The sequence below is a fragment of the Ammospiza nelsoni genome, chromosome 9 (genome assembly GCF_027579445.1).
Source record: "Ammospiza nelsoni isolate bAmmNel1 chromosome 9, bAmmNel1.pri, whole genome shotgun sequence".
Taxonomy (NCBI): domain Eukaryota; kingdom Metazoa; phylum Chordata; class Aves; order Passeriformes; family Passerellidae; genus Ammospiza; species Ammospiza nelsoni.
In genome coordinates, this window is record NC_080641.1 from 18,076,567 (window position 1) to 18,095,871 (window position 19,305).

Sequence of the window (19,305 nt, forward strand, 5' to 3'; positions counted from 1 at the left end):
TGCTTATGCTGCTACTAATTTGACCATTTTTCTCCCTGTTTGAGTCTTGGAAAGTACAATTCCTATTTTGGAGCTAGTTTATCTATGTGTCAGTGAAAGTTAAGAGTAGAATTGATGACATCTCACTACAGCTCTTTAAAAGAAGGGTGCTAGTCTAAGCTAGTCATCAAAGCTCATGTCATTACTCTTAAAAGTGGTATCATAAGAGGCTGGTAATTCTTAGGATGCTATGAATGACATTTTCAGAAGATGATTCATATTGCCCTAATGTAGTAGAGCTTAGTCACCTAATGGAGTTGTCTTTGTAAACTGTATGCTAAGACCATAGGAAAAACTTAAATTTTGTGCCTAACTTGTTTGAGTCATACTGGAAGTGTTCTGGGCGAGCCCCCATTTCTGATTCTGGGACGATGCTGCTCCAGCTGCTAGAAAATTTTTTTATCTTGCATTATCATGGTCCTACAAGCATAAATTTCAGCAGTAAATGTCCTGGGTTTTAGGACTTAGATCACAGCATATCATTAAAAAATTTACTGTATCAATTAAAATGTCCTTTTAGTTGTCTCTTAAAAATACCTGTAGAGATTTTTTTTTGTTCATTCTGTCTTTTACCTACTGCTGTGCCATCAACACAGATGCAATATTCCTCTCAGAAAGGGCTGGGTTAGTGTTTCAGTGTAGCAGTGTGGAGATCTAACAGTGAAAGTCGTAGGGCTTCAAGCGTCTGACACTCTGATAAAGCATGAAAGAGGTAAACAGGAAAGATAAGATAAAAATAGTGGGATGATTTGATATCAATTCTTATTTTCCTTCCTATTGAGAAGGCTTTGTTGGGTTGGCTCTGTTTCTTTACTGCCATTTGCCAGGGCAATGTTTTATAACTAGAAAATACAATAAGCAGTGGTGATGTAAGCACATGAAAGGTTAGTGAATGGAATTGGTTTGGTTTGGAATTTGTAATTGGTTTGGAATTGGAAACACCTCTTTGTAATAAAGGTCATGATTTCAAAATATTGCAAACTAGTGTGTCTAAGGTTTCTGTTGGTCTGCTCAGCTCTACATTGTGTCTCCTGAGCTAAAAATTCACTTAAAATTAAGTAGCAAATGAAAAGAACAAGATAAACCTATGAGGAACATCAGGGGAACTCTTGCTCTGAAATCAGTGGCACTATTCCCAAGGAAGTTAATTTCCAAACATGTCTGTCAGTTACCTCAGTTTCAGCTGACAATTTAGTGTATGAATAGCCTTCTGAAACAAAAATTGTGGGTTCTGGGCTTTTCTCTGCCTTTCTTCTGTCATGCATATCACTGTGGTTGCAGAATATATTTAGCTGGTTGCATTAGTCACTGGGGATTGTGTTCTTATGCTTCTATATGTTTGATTTAATATATGTTTGCATATTCAACTCTGCAGGCAATAAACATCATGTTCATTATAATAAAAAGCTATCTCTGCTTATGCTGGATCAGCTAACTGTGGTACATTGGTACATTTATAAACAGAAGTGTATAAATGGTTTGTGATAGCAAAATGCAAGACTATTTTATCAGCTGCTTTCTGGAGAAAGATTGATTTTCCTCCATGCAAAAATTTGAAAGATATATGCCACCAGCATTTCTATGGGACATGCACTCAAACAGAACTGAAGAGCTGAGTCTTGTGCTCACTGCAGTCTAACTGTTGACTTTTGTCTTTGGATCAGGCCATACATCCTAAAATGAGGGTGTCTGTATGCAATTTCTGGGATTACAATTTTTATGTGTATGGTGATGTGTATTAGACAGTGCTAAAGAAATGGGGAAAATAGAATTTGTGCTAGGCAGAATTCACCACAAGATGTCTCATGTCTCACTACAGATTTTTCACAAAGGTAGGGAGCTATCCAGCTAAGTCTGGTGAGTGCAGTGCGAATTACATGATTTAGATTCTTCTGGAGAGTGTGTTAAAAGCACATAAAAATAGACTGGATGTGGAATCCAGACGTGACGAGTGTGTTCTTCAAGGGCTGATTAAAAATAAATGCACGGAGACTAACATCACTGAATATTGAAAAAATTCTCAAGAAAGGGAGGAAAATGAACAGTTAAAGCCAAAGTACAGCACTAGAAGGATGATTAGTCATTATAAAACAGGGTGATCTCACTCATTTGTTAATTTTTACTGCCTTTACTATGTAAGATAAGTGGACTCTATGGCTGAAGTGTCCATTAAGAGTGTTTGTAACATTTGGGGTGGAGTGTGTACCTTTAAGGAACTGTTTTATCTGCCGGCTCTGGGGATCCAGACTAGAGCCCACACATGCGTGATTCTGTACAAGCCTTGGGCACAGCTGTCTATTCTTGTGTGTATTGCTGTATATGTATTTTTAAATAGAACTCTTTTGTGTTCGTATGTGTATGACTTCTCTCAGCACTGGTGCAGACTCTCCTCTTACTTTAGGATGTTACTTGAGTGAGGATAGATTCAAGGCCAGCTACCAATTTTCTTTATAGCTGTTAAAGAAAAGCTTTAAGTGTTAATTGTTTTCATAGCTACCCATATATAAAAGATTACTTCAATTCCCAGTTTTGGAAGGACTGGGGGGTCAGAGTGGGTAGTTGTGGGACTGTAGGGAACTGTAGGGAACTTCTACTGGGGCCAGAAATGAGCCAGAGCACAAGTTGATTGTATAAGTCAAATGTATTTCACATATCTGATCACCCAAACAAGTAGATATGCTCAGGATAAATGCTATATGTTGACAAGTTTTTTAATATAAATAAATACACTAAACTTATTATGTTGGGCGTATGTCAAGGAATCTAATTTTAAACTTTATTATGGACTCTTTTGTTAACATGTAACTACAATGTATCTCCAAAACTGCTGCCATGAAACTGCCTGGCAAGCCATAGAGCAAAAATAAAGAATGATTTTCTTGTAAAATCACAGAATCACACAAGAATACATGGAGGTGTTTAAGGAAAGACTGGATGTGGGAGTTAGTGCCATGGTTTAGTTGACGTGGTGGTGTTAGTTGGATTCAATGATCTCAGAGGTCCTTCCTAACCTGACTGAGGCTGTGCTTCTGTGATTCCATGTTGAGATCTTTCACACCCCGGCCAATGGTGGCGATCGGTGTGCCTGCCCGGGCCCGTCCGAGCTGCGGCTCTTGGCAGTGCCGGGGCCGCTTCCCGCCGGCTCCGTGAGGGGCCGAGCCGGGCCGGGCCGGGCCGGGAGTGCGCGCACCTGCGGGAGCTGCCCGTCCCTGTGCCCGCCCGTCCTACAGGTGTGCGTGTCGTCGCAGAGAGGAACCCGCGATGGCCCCCGTCCCGCAGGAGAGGAGGGGTTCCCTTACTAATCCCGGCTGTACCGCAGGAGCCGTACGGGGATCGAGCAATGCCCTTCACCGCCCGGTCCGGCGCGGCCGCTGCTCCCGGGGCGGGGCGGGGCGGGGCGGGGCCGCCCCTGCCGCCGCCACGCTCCGCCCGCCCGCCGCATGAGCCGGTGCCCGCGCTGGAGCCGCTGCCGGAGCGGCGGGCCGGGTCCCCGCTGCCCTGCCCTGCTGTCCTCCTGTGCCCGGGCCGCGCTCCCCGTCGGGCTGACCGCGCTCCCGGGCGCCGCTGAGCCGCCCCCGCCCGCGGTGGATGCCGCCGGGGAGCGGGCGGAGCGCGCCGCCGGGGAGAGGGGCTGCCGCGGCCGCCGGAGCCCACGTACATGCGAGTGCCCTCTCCGCTCACCAGCATGCTTTACTTCCAGATGGTGATCATGGCAGGGACCGTGATGCTGGCTTATTACTTCGAGTACACGGACACCTTCACCGTCAACGTGCAAGGCTTCTTCTGCTACGAGGGCGCGTACCGCAAGCCCTACCCGGGCCCGGAGGACCGCAGCGCCGTGCCGCCGGTGCTCCTCTACTCGCTGACCGCAGGCGTGCCCGTGCTGGTGGTAAGCAGGGGCCGCCCGTGCCGCACTCCGGTGACTTGTTGGGCTGGACCGGGCCGGGCCGGGCCGGGCGGGCCGCGGGTCCCGGCCGGAGCGGTGCCGCCGGCGGGCGGCTGCGGGCAGGGACCCTCCGCACTGCCGGGACTGCGGCCCGGCCCCGGGCCCCGGCGGGCAGCGCTGCCGCCCCCAGCCCCTGCCCCACCGTGCCCACCGCGCCTCTCAAGTTTATTTTTAGCACCGGTTTATGTAACTGCCAGTGCCTGTATTTCCAGCCCCGTGCGACTCCTTTTGGTAAAAAATTATCTTTTTCGAAACGACCGTCGCTTGCAGTTAGATGGGCAACCTGAGGAAAACCCGGTTTACAGCTACCACTTACTGGTGTGTCATCCGGTACTAATTAGAAAATCCCTCTGTCAGTTTTGTTTTCTAAAAGTCGACTGGTACGTGCAAGGAGCAGGGAGCAGTTTTACTTGATTTAGTTTTCTCCATATGTCACAGTTACTGATGTGTGTGCAAATGAAACCTGTGTCTCTAATTGAACATGATCTGCCGTCAATCAGTTTTAAACAGGTGTGGCTAAAAAGTGATCGATTTTCTGTGGGGATCTTTTTTCGGGAAACAGCTCAGAGAAAGCTTTTTGGAAAAGCAGTGAGATTCCTTTCAAGCTGTTGAAGGTACTCTGTGTTTCAGATAACGAGGGCATTAACATCATTCAGTGATCTCTCACCATACTAAGGAGGAAAGACCTGTAGGGGAACATTTGACTATTGGGGATGGATTATATATAGACTTACCAGGTGCATGCACAGTTACACATACAGAAAGCCCTTGTAAAGAGTTGATTTTAATCAACTGTAAGCATTAGAATAATAAAAGAATGCATTAAGAAGAGGCCTTTTGAGATAACAATTATTTTTTTTATCGCAATAATTGTTTTTCAGGAAAATGTAACAAATTAGGAGTAGAAAAAGCCTCATCAGGGTAAGGCTATGGTAATCCCAGGCACAATTTCTGCTTTTGTAGCATCATGAAATCTCAGATGGTATCAAATATAAAACCTTATGGTCAGTATCAGCCTTAGTATTGAGACTTGGTTCTCTTTTTAATTGTTTTTTTTCTCCCAAGGGATTAAATTTCTTCACCTGACAAAACATGTTGTGTAGCATTTTGGCTTTGTTGAGTTCTTTTGATTTGAGCATCAGTTATTTGACTACTTTTACCTGTTTGTTCTTTTAAACCCATAAATACTGTTGAGATTCAAAAAGGGAGTTTTGCTGGTTTTTTTCTGGTGATGTTTCTCTGATGTCAGTGTGTGATGTTTGTTTTGCTTTTAATTCTGTTTCTTTTGTTTGCCTCAGGAAGTTATAAAGATTATGTCAGATATTCATGTTGAGTATCTTTTTCCTGTTTTGTGTCAGCAAGATGGATTGGTAGTTTCCATTCATTTCCTGGGTGCTAGATGATTACGTCAGAGCAATCTCCATGACATTTTGGGTTGGCAGTCTTGTAATTAGCCTTGCTAAAAAGCTAATAATAGAATTTAATGATACTTAACTGTGGTTCACCTTCCAGTCACCAGTCTTTTAGGCAGATGACATGCTTTGGGATGTCAGGACATGGAAAACCACATTGTAGATGCCTGTGTTTCAGTTTTAAAAAAGTATTTTCATTTCATTTTATTAAACAAAAAATTCAACTCCTGGGAGTCTCATGAATTCAACAACATTAAGTCTAATCATTAACTTTATTAAATAGATGGATTTTTCACTTTTTGCATAGAGTTTTTTTCTGATTTGCCTTGAGCAATCCTCGTGGAATTAGTGTTTTCCCAGGATGGCATACTCAGTTGTGCAGAGCATGTACAACTGCATTGCCTTTGCTTGTTCCTTTCATTGAAAGGAGTGGTGAAAGTAAGATTTCTTCACCAAAACAACTTGTATGTTTTTAGTTGTCATAGGTTTCAGAGATCAGATTCTCTTCTATTTCATTTGTTTCTTGCTATGGCATTTTGGACGTGCACGTTCTGTGTAATTTTGTTTCTGTAGATGAAATATAAAAATGAATCATGTAACATAGCCCTATTTTGGTCTGTAAAGTCTACATGCAAATGTAGGCTAGTGAAGGAAATAGATTTCTGTGAATGCAATTTTTTCCCCACAATGAGTATTGTCCTTGAACATAGGATATTAAGTGATACAATTTATGATTTTTTTAAAAATCCTTTTCTTTCCTGCTTGTTTGGTGAATGGGGTTAATGCTCTTTCTGGAGTTTTGAGGTAGAGCAACAGAACCTTTACCTCGGTTCATAGCAACTGAGGTTTTCTTAAGTGATTGGACTTAAACGTTTAATTGGAGCCATAGAGTGCTTGCTTCAAGTTATCTTAATGTGACTCAAGCTCCATTGCACTGAGCTTGAATGAAGTTGCTCAAAAATCATAAAAAAAAAGGTTTTATAATGATTTTCCTTTCTCTATGCCTGCTAGTAGAAAACTAAAAAAGGAAGAGTACCAGTAGCAGGATCTGTCTTGATGAGCATCTCATCAGCAGTGGGTCTCTGGCTGCTGTGAGGCTGTAATGTGGCTGCTCATCCAAAACCCCTGTGCCACATCAGAGTGTCAGGCCATGGGGGTGAGCTGAGTGTCTGCTCACAGGGCAGCCACAGCCATGTGCAAATAACAACCTGTGTCATCTGTCAGGGATGTTCTGGGAGAGCTGTGTTCATCCTGGAAATTTTCTGGTTAGTCTTTAAAATGCTGCTTCCTGCTCGTATGTTCCTACAGCCCTGGTGCAGCATTGCTGCCAGGCTTTCATTCCTGAGTCAGTCTGCCTCCCCCGAGGCATCCAGGGACAGATGCAGCTGGCTGGCAAGGCACAGGTGCTCGAAGTGTGATCTGAGAACTGCAGTCCCAGGGCTGAAGCAGAGACTGCTTGCTCTACTGGAATGCTTGACTTTTTGATGGGGTTTTCGCTTTTTTGTTTGGGTTTTTTGTGTGTTGGTTTTTTTTTGTTTCCTTGTTTTGTTGGGTTTTGTTTCTTTGTTTTGATTTTTAGTTGTTTGTTGTTGTTGAGGATTTTCTTTCGTTTTTTGTTTGTTTTTGTGATGGCTTTTTAAAAAAAAAATCTCTTTGATTCAAGTGCTCTTGGGAAAGGGACACTGACTGAAGGAAAGAAGTTTTGTACTCTGTACTTGAGACTTTCTGGGTTTGTGTATCTACAGTCTTTGGTCAAGTAATTACCATGTGTTTACCAAATATTTAGTCAGCTGTGACTTGGTGGGCAGCTGGACTAGATGATTAATGTAGGTCTCTCCCAGCTGAACTATTCTGTTCTAAATATCTCATAGGTTGTGTGGGATCTAGTAAGGAGTCAAAGGAGTCACTTTGGCTGTAACAAATTTATTGTCTGCTAAGATGTCTCTGTTTAAAGCCCCTGCTGCTTCAGAGTTGCCTGGAGAAGCTGTGGCAGCTGGCAGGTTCAAGGCCAGGCTGGGTGGGCTTTGAGCAGCCTGTGGAAGGTGTCCCTGCCTGTGGTGGGTGGACTGGATCTAGATGCGCTTTAAGATCCCCTCTGACCCAAACCATACATGGGATTCACAGGCATTGCAGCAACTGTAGGAAACTTGCAGAGGAGTCCAGCAACCTTGCTGTAGGATGAGAAGAGCTGCGCTTTTACAACTGCAGCTTAGCATGTAATAAAATATATGGTCCCTTCAAGTGTTAAAGTTTTAGTTGTGGATGTCCTAGGTCATACCTTTCGGCACCAGTAGTGACTTGAATGAGCAGATGTCTTTGCGTAAGGAGCCTTAGGCACACAAGCAGTAAAATCTTTTAAAAATGGTGGAAATTGCAATCAGAAGAGTGGAAAAGCCCTAAGTATGATATTCTATGAGGGAAGACTCTGAGACTTGGGCAGAAGCAGTGCCCCTGTGGGCTCCCTTTTTCCCCTTTGTGAATCAGATTTGGAAGAGTACTGCAGGCTCTGTGCTCCTGTCTTTTTACTGTCCATAGCACTAATACCCTGAAATCTCTGGTATACTGAGGAATTCTCAATACATGGTTTATTTTTTTTTCTTCTTTTTTTAATCTTAAAGTCAAATGTGAAGGTGACAGGAAATAGGTTCTTGATTTGAGTCTATTCAAATATGTAATAAGCAAAAACTGCTAGTTGAGGGCTCAGTGCTATTTAAGCCATTTCCCAATGTGCCAGTTCTTGCTCAGTGGGCTGGTTGCTTTTTTAAACTTGTTATGACAGATGTAGCTTGGGAAATCCACGTCAGTCTAATCCTTTAGCTTCCAGTAGAGATGTTTTCTAGAACGGTGAGGCTGGTGTCTCATGTTTTCAGAATCTATAGAGTGATCAGTTCTGCATTGTTTCTTTCTGGTAGATGTTAATAATTTTAACCTCTTTAAAATACTGTGAAGTGTACTCAAGGATTCTTTTATTCCACGTGCTAATATGGATTATTTAAAATGTCAAAACTGTTAAAACAATAAATGGTATAAAATGTCATGTATTAGACCTGAGATGTATGCTGACTGCCGTATAAAAGCCAGGAGGAGATACTGACATATTTTTATTAACATATATAAACAGTTCAATTATGCAAATGGTGTTTGTTTTTATTTCCAAGTAACAAATGTATGATTACAGTACGTATCCATAAAATACACACTTCTATTTGCTTAGGTGAGTTCCTAGCATATTTGTTTCTCTGCAAACCAATAAAAGAATAATTTGTTTTAGGATAATACTTCTAATGTCATCACTGAAAAAAATATTTGCCATTTAGACATGAAGTATTGCATTGTCTCTTTTTTTTTTAAGTGGACTGGTGGAATCTCTAGATTTGGCACATACCAAACAAGGAGTGGATGTCAAAAATGAGTCATTCTGCCTTGAGTTTAGCTTTAGTCAGTAACTTTTTCCTTTGAGGAGGAAATTTTGAATCCTTGCAAAGGAGAGATTGTAAAGTGAAAGATGCAATACAATTGTTCTTGTATCAAATTTACTGTACCCCAGTACTTCAGAAAAAACAAGATCAGTCTGTGAAAATTGTAAAAGAGAAGCTACCTTTTGAAGCATCTGCATAGTTTTCCGAAGTCTGCTTTCTTCTTCACTGTCTTTGGTATCTTAATAGCTCCAGGTCTGAGTAGCTCAAGAGCAGTTGAAGAATATGCAGAGACCTGAAGGAGATGCACCACTTGATTCCAGCACATAGATCTAGGTGATGTGATTGGACACTTCCCATCTCAATCTTCCTTTCTGAACCTGCTTGGACCTATTTTGCTTCTGACATCTGTGATTCTATGTGCTGTGGCATCAGGGACTGATCAAATTTTATCAGGCTGAGTACTCAAAGTGCTCCTGGCAGAGAAGCTTTTAGTTAACCCGTAGTTCACTGAAACTATTCTACTAGTGTGTTACTTAGTGCCATACATGAAAAAGGGTTCTAGATTGTGATAGCTGGGACATCAAAATTCTCAGTTGTCTGTTATAATATGAGGAAAAGCATAATCTAGAATTAAAGTCCTGAAAATATTTTCTGTGAATTTGCTGTGCCTCATGCCTGAGCTGTTTCTTCATTCCTCATCTTAGTTAGAAAAAGCCACTACCTTCACAAATGTTCCTTCAATCTACTTTAGGCTGATGATTTTTCTACTTCATGGTTGGTACTTTGGCTTCTATGGGCACCTTGATAGTATTGGAAAAAAACTAAAGCGCAGAGCCATTTCACTTTTGTGAGACCCCACTGCAGCACTGCATCCAGCTCTGGGGTCCCTAGCATAAAATAATGTGGACCTGCTGGAGGGAGTCCAGGGAAGGATCACAGAGGAGATCAAGGGTCTGGAGCACATCTCCTATGAACACAGGGTGAGAGAGCTGAGGTGGTTCAGCTTGGCGAAGAGGAGGCTTTGGAAAGACCTTAGAACACCTTCCACTGCACAAAGGGGGTCTACAGAAAAGCTACAGAGGGACTTTTTACAAGGGCTCATAGTTGTAGGATGAGGGTTTAAAGTGAAGGGGTGTGGATTTAGAATAGATATTAGGAAGAAATTCTTCACTTTGAGGGTGGTTTGACACTGGAACAGGTTGCCTAGGAAAACTCCATCCCTAAAATTGTTCAAGGCCAGGTTGGATGGGACTTTGAGCAACCTGGTTGAAGGATTGGGAGCCAGATGATCTTTAAGGGTTCCTTCCAACTGAGGCCATCCTGTGATGCTCAGAATTGAACAGACTTTTCTCCTGGTCTGCTACTTGAAGAAGTAGTGACCTCTGTGCATCCTGAAGGACAATAAAGTGTTATGTCATTTCTTCCAGAAAAGAATCAAGGAAGCTTGATAAATAATGCAAGGATGAACAGTTGCCAGCAGCTGTGTTACAGGGCAAAAAAATCCCAAGGGTATTAGGAAGGTATTCAAGTTTTCAGTTTTATGTACAACTTACTGAAAAAGTTAAGGAATTGCCCAGCAAGGTATGCAGTCTATCCTAGTGCTCTTTTTCTGGGAACAGTGAACTTTTATTATGATATTTGAACATCTCATGGTGCTGTTTTTGATAAGACAGTGATAGAGCAACAGCAGATTAAAGTTTTACGTCCTGACTCATATGAATTGAGTAGACTAAGCAGCCTCTGAAATCAAATGGAAATGGTTTTGAGACACTAATTAGCTAATCAAAGAAAATAATTCTTGGATTATTGAAATAGGTTATATATTAAAAAGCTAAAGCTTTTTAGTTTTATGTGCCTTTCTCTTGCTGGCACATTTTTCAGCTGTTAAAATGTTACATGAATAAGGAATTGCCAGTAGACTTTGTTTGCTCTGTGATCACATTGTTCTTGCAGGGCTCATTTGGTCCCTGTCATCATAGTCCTGTTTTAACCTGTGTGCACAGCTGCAACTTCTTTCCATGATGGGTTTCTTCTTCCATTCCCACGTGTTTGAAGGAAAGATATAAAACCTGTTGCCTTTTGTTTTGTTTTGTTTTTTGAAATATGCAAGTGCTGGGGACTTCAGGTAGCCACTTTTTTGGGAGGAAGAGTGCTCTTGTCTGGAATGCAGGAAAGTTTAAAGCTAAGGGACAGTTTATGTCATGCTCTTCCTTTGTGAATGGATAATTGCTTTGCAACTCTACTTAAGAATAAAAAAATAAATCATGCTGTTAGGTCTGCAGTAACTTTGTGTACCAGATGTCAGTATTGGCCTGCTGGGACACATAGCAAGACAAATACATGATTTGATAGTCTGATGCTGGTTTTATCTCAGCATTAAACCACTAATCCAACAGAGCTATAACCTGGAGAAACAATTAAAAATTCAGAACCACTGTGTGTTTTCTTGGGAATTCTTCTTTATCTGCCTATCTTCCTGTTGTGCTGTGATGGCTTACATGAGTGGTGCCTGCAGAAGTTATGTTTGTACTTGCAGTGGAATGTATTTCTGCTGTGCTTAGTATGCATGTGATTTACAAACACTAACAATATCGAGGCCATATGCTTCATCCTTTGATGGGTTCTCTGGAAGTAAAGTGGCAAGCAGATGTGAACAAGGCAAGCAGGCTTCTGTTTGCAGCAGCTGAATGCCTGCTTGTCCTACAAATGATGCACTTATGTTTAAGTGAGAAGTTGTTAATCCAACTAATCCTGAGCGATTAAGGAGTTTGTATCATTGTTTATAATCTAAAATAGGAGGCTTGAAGTAATAATCAGTTTTTCAGCTAAACAATTCTTGCTCATTGTACATCATGCAGGATTGAGGAGATGGGTGTCCATATGATACATAATAAATGACAGCCAAAGTGGAATTGTAAGTAGCTTTAGCTGTGTTTTTCAGCCTTAAAAGCAGAGTGATGTTTAAAAAGCTTTATATGCTCTTGTAGCATCTCTCAGATACACTGAAGTGCATGATGGCCCAGCTTTCGTCATGCGTGGTTTTTTATTTAGCAGAGATGTGTGACCTCACAGATTGCAAGTACAAAGTCTAGCTGAAGTGGATATACCATATCTCTGGCACTCGAAAAGTTGTACATGAGACATACTGCTCTGAGGAGGAGTATCTATTGAAAACAAAGTCCTTTGTATTTGCACATAGTGCAGTGACCATGGTGTTGGACAGTGACTAGGAAAGCAGTTCTAGCACTTGCCATCTCTAGTGGGAAAACTGCCTTTACTAAGAGCGCTTCTATTTACCTGTGGATCAGAATATATTTATTTTCTATGTAAAATGCCTGCAGTAGAAAAATGACTGTATGTATTAAGGCTTTCTAAAATCTATTAGTGTAAAAAAATTCTCAGAAGTGATTCAAAACTGACTCTTAATTTTGGATTCCACTTCCTGGAGTATGAGGCACCATAAAAAACCTTCCTGGTTATACAAGATGAAAACTCGGGTTGTGGATTCCACTTCTGCTTGCCAGTCTGGACAACTTGTTGTCTATAGTTCTGTGTGAATTGTGTAAATGTATCATAAATATCCATTGCCTGATTATTATACATTGTATATTTATATGGCAATTTCATTAACCATATGCACTTGCTAATGTACAGCCAATTATAAATGTAGTATAGCTATGTTTTAGAAATATTATTTTTCTTTCACTGCTGTTATTTCTTGCCTCTCATCCATGTCAGGTTAAAGAGTATGTATGAAGGCATTCAGAGTTTTTAGTTTTCTAAATAATAATTAAGAAAAAAGCAGCTACCAAGAACAGAAATCAGCCTAACAGTATACTGCTATCCAGATTTTTGTTCTTTCTCTATACAGCATATTGAAACACCTGCTGTTTTAGGTTGGTAGGTTCCATGCTGTCTCTAAAAAGGATTTGTCATACATTTTATTTTTTATTGTCCAAATTTTGAGTAATATTTTGGGGATTTCTTCAATCAGTGTATAGTGAAGGCTCTTTATAAATCAGTGTATATTGGCTCTTATAAATCAAGTATTGAATATTAGAATCAGTAAGAGGAACTCAGCTTCCCTGTGTAGTTATTTTGGGTAGGAATAGGTATTTCTGTGACCTGTCTGTAGCAGTTTAGGGCTCAGACATGACTGAATTAATTCTGCTTAAAGAGTTCTTAATCACGGGCCAGCTGAGCAGTAACCAATGACATGAACTTGCAGCCTGTGGGGAGCATGAGGTGAAGTATTTGAGCTTGACCTGCTTTAATCAAGACTTAGCCCAGGATGTGTTCATTTTTTGGGTTTTACAGAGTGTGTGCACGGGCTGTCCCTGACAGGCTGTGCTGAGCAGGGGGAGCCTCACAGGTGTGATGGCTCGTGGCTGAGCCTGACCACAAGGGGAGGTTCAGCTCCATGCAGAACGATGTGTGGACATGCCCAAGCTTTGGCACATACTGATAATAATTTGGTCATACTTACATAGAGTGAGCTGGGTGTCCAGAGCCTCTCCACTGCTCAGGTTCTGCTTTTCCTGTTCCTGTCAGGAGTGTCCTTGGCCCTGTTGGGTGTATCAAGGCTCTGCCATGAGGCCAGGCCTGAGGCTGCTGCCATCATGCATTAAGAGTGCGCAGACATGACTCTGAGCATCCGTGGGCTCAGGGGAGCACTGGGGAGCTTGCATTAGGCTGTAGGCCATAAGCATGTTCCATGTCAATGGTGTGGGGACATTCCAGCTGTTGGGATGGGCCCCTTTGCCAAGTGCTCACGCTTGACTGAAGTCAGCGCTTCAGTCGGTCGTGGGCACTCTTTCCAGAGCACTTAGCAAAGGCAGATGAGATTTGTACGCAGATTGACCTTGGGCCATGTGAGTGGTTTGAGGACACCTGCAGCAGGCAGAATGAATGTACAGAGCTGGGCTGTGAGCTCTGTCAGGCTTTGCCTTGGTAAAGGGATCTGAACACTCAAGCAGGATGGACACGTACCCATTAAAGCCTCACTGTCAAATGGTAGTTGTGAAATTAGGCTTCTCTGTAACGCACTAGGAGATTTTGCATGAACAGTTAGACCAGAGTTAGATTGTTAATCTGTTATCTTGGTATTGTTAATGAATTATCTTGGTATTGATGGAGTTTATTCACATGCTTCAGTGCTATTTGAAATCACTGAAGGCTTTCCTGAGGTGGAGTGCTGTGTGTGAATGAGTTTGGTGCTGATAGAATCTTTTTCTGGAACCACATTCATTTTAGTAGTCAGTACTGCATCTTTACTCAGTATTTCTTTTGTTTCTGAATTGTTATTATTGTGTGATTAGGAGTAGATGGAAATCATAGAGCAGAGACTATTTCTTTAAAAAACTAAGTATGTTTACCTATGCAAGTGTGTATGCACAATATGTTGCCAGAAAATGTCACGTTTACATGGTTGACTTCTATCCGTAGTTTAGTTCACAGGTACTTTTAATCTTGAATACCAATGGCAAAAATGTAATGCCTCAAATAATTTATTAGTTTACACCAGAATACTTATATTGTTATCACTGAACGTGTGCAAACACCTTTCAGCATACTTTGAACTTCTCTTTGTAGTAATTTAAATTGCTCCAATAATGATTGCATCCAAGACTGGCTAAAAAAGCATGTGTTTGTACATTTACATAACAGTATGTATTTTATATAATGTCGTTTATTCTCTTCACAGAAAAGACCAAAAACCAGCTATTATAAAGTCAGCCTTGAAGACTGTCAGTGTCAGAGCTTCACAAGATCTAAAAATTTAAAATAGACTCATTCATCCTTAAAACACTTCTCTCACCACTTGAGCTTTTTTCAAGATACTTGATAAAGCCAGCAGCATATTTAGTATTATTTTACAGATCTGTGCAAAGGAGATGATCCTTGTTAGGGTAAACCATTATGCACTATTTCATGAGTGGAAAGAGATACAGTCACATATTGAAGAAGAGTAGCTGGGTTTACTTCAGGCAATAGACTTTGCAATTAGTTTTGAGAATAGCATTGCATGCCTTAAAGAGCTGTTTTTATGCTCTGCTGTCTTCACAGCAAAGTATACAATCTCCCCTCTGTCTTGTAGGCATTTCCTGTACTAGGAAATTTTTGCTGAAATTTCCCACTCTTGCTACTCTTGTTTCAGCTCATTGCCTGCTGTGCCAATGAGGGCACTTGGGACTTCCTCTTAATTCAAGCACTGCATTGTGTAAACTTCTAAACAGGGTCAGACAACATAGTGTTGCCAGCTGCACATCTGCAGCCATCTGGATTTGTGGCAGGAGCAGTAAAATAGACATTGTGCAGCAGAGTTAAAAGAGTGACAAAATTGGTGCAAATCATATTTGCAGAAAACCCACCATAGAGAAACCCACCATAAAGAAAATCCACCATATTTGATCTACAGAATTTACAGAATCACTATTGAAAAGGTCCTTCCACTTGTGTTTTTATCAGATAAAGAAAAATGGGATATGTTGTTGCTGTGCAATGTTTTGTGAAAAAGCTTGCTGGCTAATTCATTCCCATTGCATTGTTGAGCAGGGGTAAGTAATTATTAAAGCTTCTGGTGGTTATAAACAGGCCTCTACCCCCACTTGTATGACATCATTAAGATTCTGTTTCTTATAAACATCAGTATCTTAATTTATTATAATGGCATTCTTAAGGAGAAATAATTGCATACTGTGAGATTGCAGCTTTCAATTCTGAAGGAGGAGATGCAGGGGGAATGGTCACCAATTGTTTTGTGTATGGGCTTGCTAGTTGGTTGAGGTGAGGCTAGAAGAGGCCCTTCTGACCTCTTTTGGGTCCTTTCTCCCTGATCAGCATCTCTAGTGACTGTTCTGGGAATAACATAATGAGTTTGCCTGGTCAGTGAAGCTTGAAAAGTTAACTTCTGTATTCTCTTTGACTGTGTTACTCAAGGTTCAGTGCAAGGTGCTGTCTCTACTTTTCTCTACTTGAAAGCTTCTATTTGGTCACTAGAGGGGCACTAGAAGTGTGGATTAATATTGTCAAGGTTTGTTACTGCTATTTTACTGCTGGTTTTATGCTGAATGCACATATTATGTAACCTAATGTGAGACAGCTCAGAATAAGTTTTAGTTTTAGACCAAGTACTTCTATGCATGGGCTTTTAAAGTGTTTTAAATTTATTTTTAATGACACCTGGATTCTTTGCAGTAATGCTTACTATGTAAAGACATAAAGTATATTAGAAGAATGACTTATAAGTTAATGTGTTCAGGAGTGGGCATTGTATTTTTTGACCTATCTTTCTGATTTATCTGACCTGTTAAACCTCTTCCTCAAATATTTGGTACCGCTTCTCTGTAAAATTGGATTGTCTTCTTAGTTTTATTATTCTCTTGGGATAGTATTCATATCTAAGATCTATTTCCAGACTTTGGATGAGGTGTTGCTCTTAACCTAGAGTGCCATGGTTTTCATAGCTAATCCAGCTCCTGTTGAAGTTATTGAGCTTACTACGTTAGATTTCAACTAAAAAAGGGTTCCCCACCTTAATGTATTTAATTTGTTGGCAGTTATACTGTAGCCTAAGGTAATTGTAAAGGAAGAGGTGCTTATACAAAGGCCATTATTAATAGGAGTGGAGCTACTTATGTGATTACAAAGAGAGCTATTTTATTTTGAAGGTAATTTCTAATAAAAAGCTTAGAATTATTTTATTGAGATGTCTACTTAAATTTATCATTATGAATCAAATATTAGTTTATAATTATAAAGATAAGTAATAAACTAGTTGTGTGTGTGTTTTGTAGACATACATATTTTGCCACAAAAATCCAGAAAACAATTTTTGTGGAATCTTATGGGTATGAATCTTACGTACAGCATGTTTTTCTCATAGCTCTATTGAAACACAGGGTACTTGGAATGTTCCGGTGTTTGGTCCTCCATTTTCCATTGTTTGATGGCAATGGCAATTCAGTGAAAGTGGCTTTCCTTGAACTGATCTCTGGCATAATATATCTGCAAAACATTGCTGGCCTTGAGTAGAAGTGAGCTAGAAGTAAGACAGTGGGAAAAGCAAGAAATACCAATATTCTCTTTCTTCTGAACCTCTGAGAACAGTTGGCTACAGTCATATACTGAGTGTAAAACCACTACTTTGTGACTGGAATCTTTAAGAGATGCCTTTTATGTAATCAGATTTTATTCAAACAGGGATGAAAGGCCGTTTATGCTGAATTTTGCAATTGAATGTTCATCCTGGGTAGAAAAGCGCAGTTGCATAGATCACCTAAGGCTTAAAATTCAGAGTAACATTGCTGTTGGAAATGATCACTGGTACGGGTGTCAGATGCATTGGTATTGTGTTTATCAAGGAATCACGTTTTCAATAGGCACAGAAGGGTTAGAAAACCAGTGTGCCTCAGCAGACAGAACAATGTACAGTTTTCTTGGCCAGGAAGAAACAAAGGGGTTTACCAAGGCCAGATCGTAAAGAGCCACAGTGTTCTCCACATGTGTCACTCAGAGTCCAGTGGAAGACTTCCTTGATACAGCTGAGTGCAAAGATGAACATATATGACGTTCATCTTTTAATAGAGAAAATAAATTATAGAGCTTTGAACATTTCATTTTTCCTTCACAAATGCCACAGTATTTTAAATGTTGAAGTTAAGTCCTTGAGAAAAACTAAAATTTTTTTTGTTGAGTTATTTTTCAAACTACTTAATGAAACAATTATATTTAACAACAACCTTTTTCATGTATCCATCAGCAATCAGGACACTAAAATCAGTTTAAATCTGAATGATACCTGGTCATATTACAACTCATTTTCCTAAGGAGGTGTGCTTGTGAAGTGTGCGTTCACAAACTTACATAATGGCATCCTTGGTTTTTGTTAAAAGAAAATGAGAAAAATTTAAAAACTCTAAGAATTTCCTATGATAACCATATCTGGAGTATTAGAGCCTAAAGTAACTTCACAGTTTGAGATGTGAATTTATGCCTTTAGAAGGCAGTTTTGAATTAATTTTTCTCTCTTCCCCTCACCATTTACTAAGGGTTTTTATAGATGTAGAGATTTTCTCTAGATTAACATTTTTTCTCTGGTTTTTTGATGTTACTTTTTAAAATTAGAAAAGCTTGATGCATGGGTAAGAGTTCTCATGAATGTCTCTTGTCTACTACCTATTGCAATGTGTTCAGCAAGAATACTCATGTCAGTATTGTAAAGCTGCCAGCATTTGGATAGTTTTAGAGCCAGGTGCCAGACGCTTACTTGGCCCCCAGACTGCCACATTGGCGTTCCTGAGCGTGTTCCTCACATCCTGGCCATTTCTAATTGCCTGGAGAGCTGCAGTGCGGAGCAGCTGCATGTTCTTCATCTCACAGTGGTACGAAAGATTCAGCAGCCATGAGCAGGAGCTGCAAAGGCAAACACAGCAGGTGGAGAGGGCTGAACACAGAGCTCGGTGTGCAGGGCAGCCCAGCAGGGCGGGCACACTGCCTGGGCTGTGTGCTCAGTGCTCAATCCCGGAGCATCAAGTGCCATGCAAGGCCCTGCTGTCATGTGCCACCAGTTGCCCTGTGGTGATGGCACAAGGCTTTCTCTTAGTTACTGTGGGAACAGCAGGGCCTGGTAACTCTTTCTCTAAATGACCTTTTACGTGACCAGCCTTGGCTCTGGCATTGTGTGATTTCAGCCCTGGTGCTGTTCTGCAGGGGCTTTGCCCATCGGACACCACAGATGGGCTCCAGAGGAGGTGCCATTGGCACACATGATCAGTTGCTCAGTTAAGGAAAAAAGGAAGCTCTTAAGAGACTCTGTACTTCAAAATATTTCTTTTTTTCCCTCTCATGTGGTAATGAATGAAGATAATTCAGTGAATGGTGAAGTTGTCCATGTCTCTGTGATTATGTTCTCATGTGGTTCATTTCTGGCTTCCTGCTTATAAATGCTTGGCTACTGTGTGCCTCTTGCTTTCAAATACGAGTAAAGTCTTTGTATAGAGAGCAGCCTTTACCATTGTTACATACTGAGTATGTCTACAATGTATTAAAAAGGGAAATAAAAAATATTTGTTCCTATCAAAAGTAACATTACTGTTTAGTACCATATAGCCTTACTCCACACTATGAAGAACTAAGTAATGCAGATAATAGTGCACTATTAGATATGTAATCTTTTACTATTATTTTTTCTTTTGTAAGTGGACATGACCAAATATATTGAATTTTAGTATTTTTCTCAAAAAAATATGGGCAGTACATATTTAAAACAAAATTTACAGGTTCAAAAAGGCTGAGTTTTTTCAAAATCTTTTTTTGAGAAAAGTAGTTTTCTTTTTTACATCTTTTCTGTTGACCTTCAGAAGCTGCTATGCAGTAGGGTCCTATATCCTCATGTTAAATGCAAGAGAGGATATTTTCTATTTAATCAATACCACACAGATTTATCTAGGATTTATTTTTTCATTTTCTGCAGAACTACTGGTCATTT

The 19,305-nt window shown here is 40.6% G+C and overlaps 1 protein-coding gene across 2 annotated transcripts in view; it reads left to right on the forward strand.

Annotated features, from left to right (window-relative positions):
- The first annotated feature begins 3,253 nt into the window (after positions 1-3,253).
- PLPPR5 (phospholipid phosphatase related 5) overlaps positions 3,254-19,305 on the forward strand; it is a 44,949-nt gene continuing 28,897 nt past the window's right edge. Inside the window, exons 1-2 of one of the 2 annotated variants that reach the window (XM_059478754.1) lie at positions 3,254-3,271; positions 3,740-3,928. In XM_059478754.1, the coding sequence (XP_059334737.1) occupies positions 3,740-3,928 (189 nt within the window). In that variant the 5' untranslated portion in view covers positions 3,254-3,271. Of the gene's footprint in view, positions 3,272-3,693; positions 3,929-19,305 lie in introns of those variants that run through there. The other variant, XM_059478753.1, reaches the window with a different exon arrangement.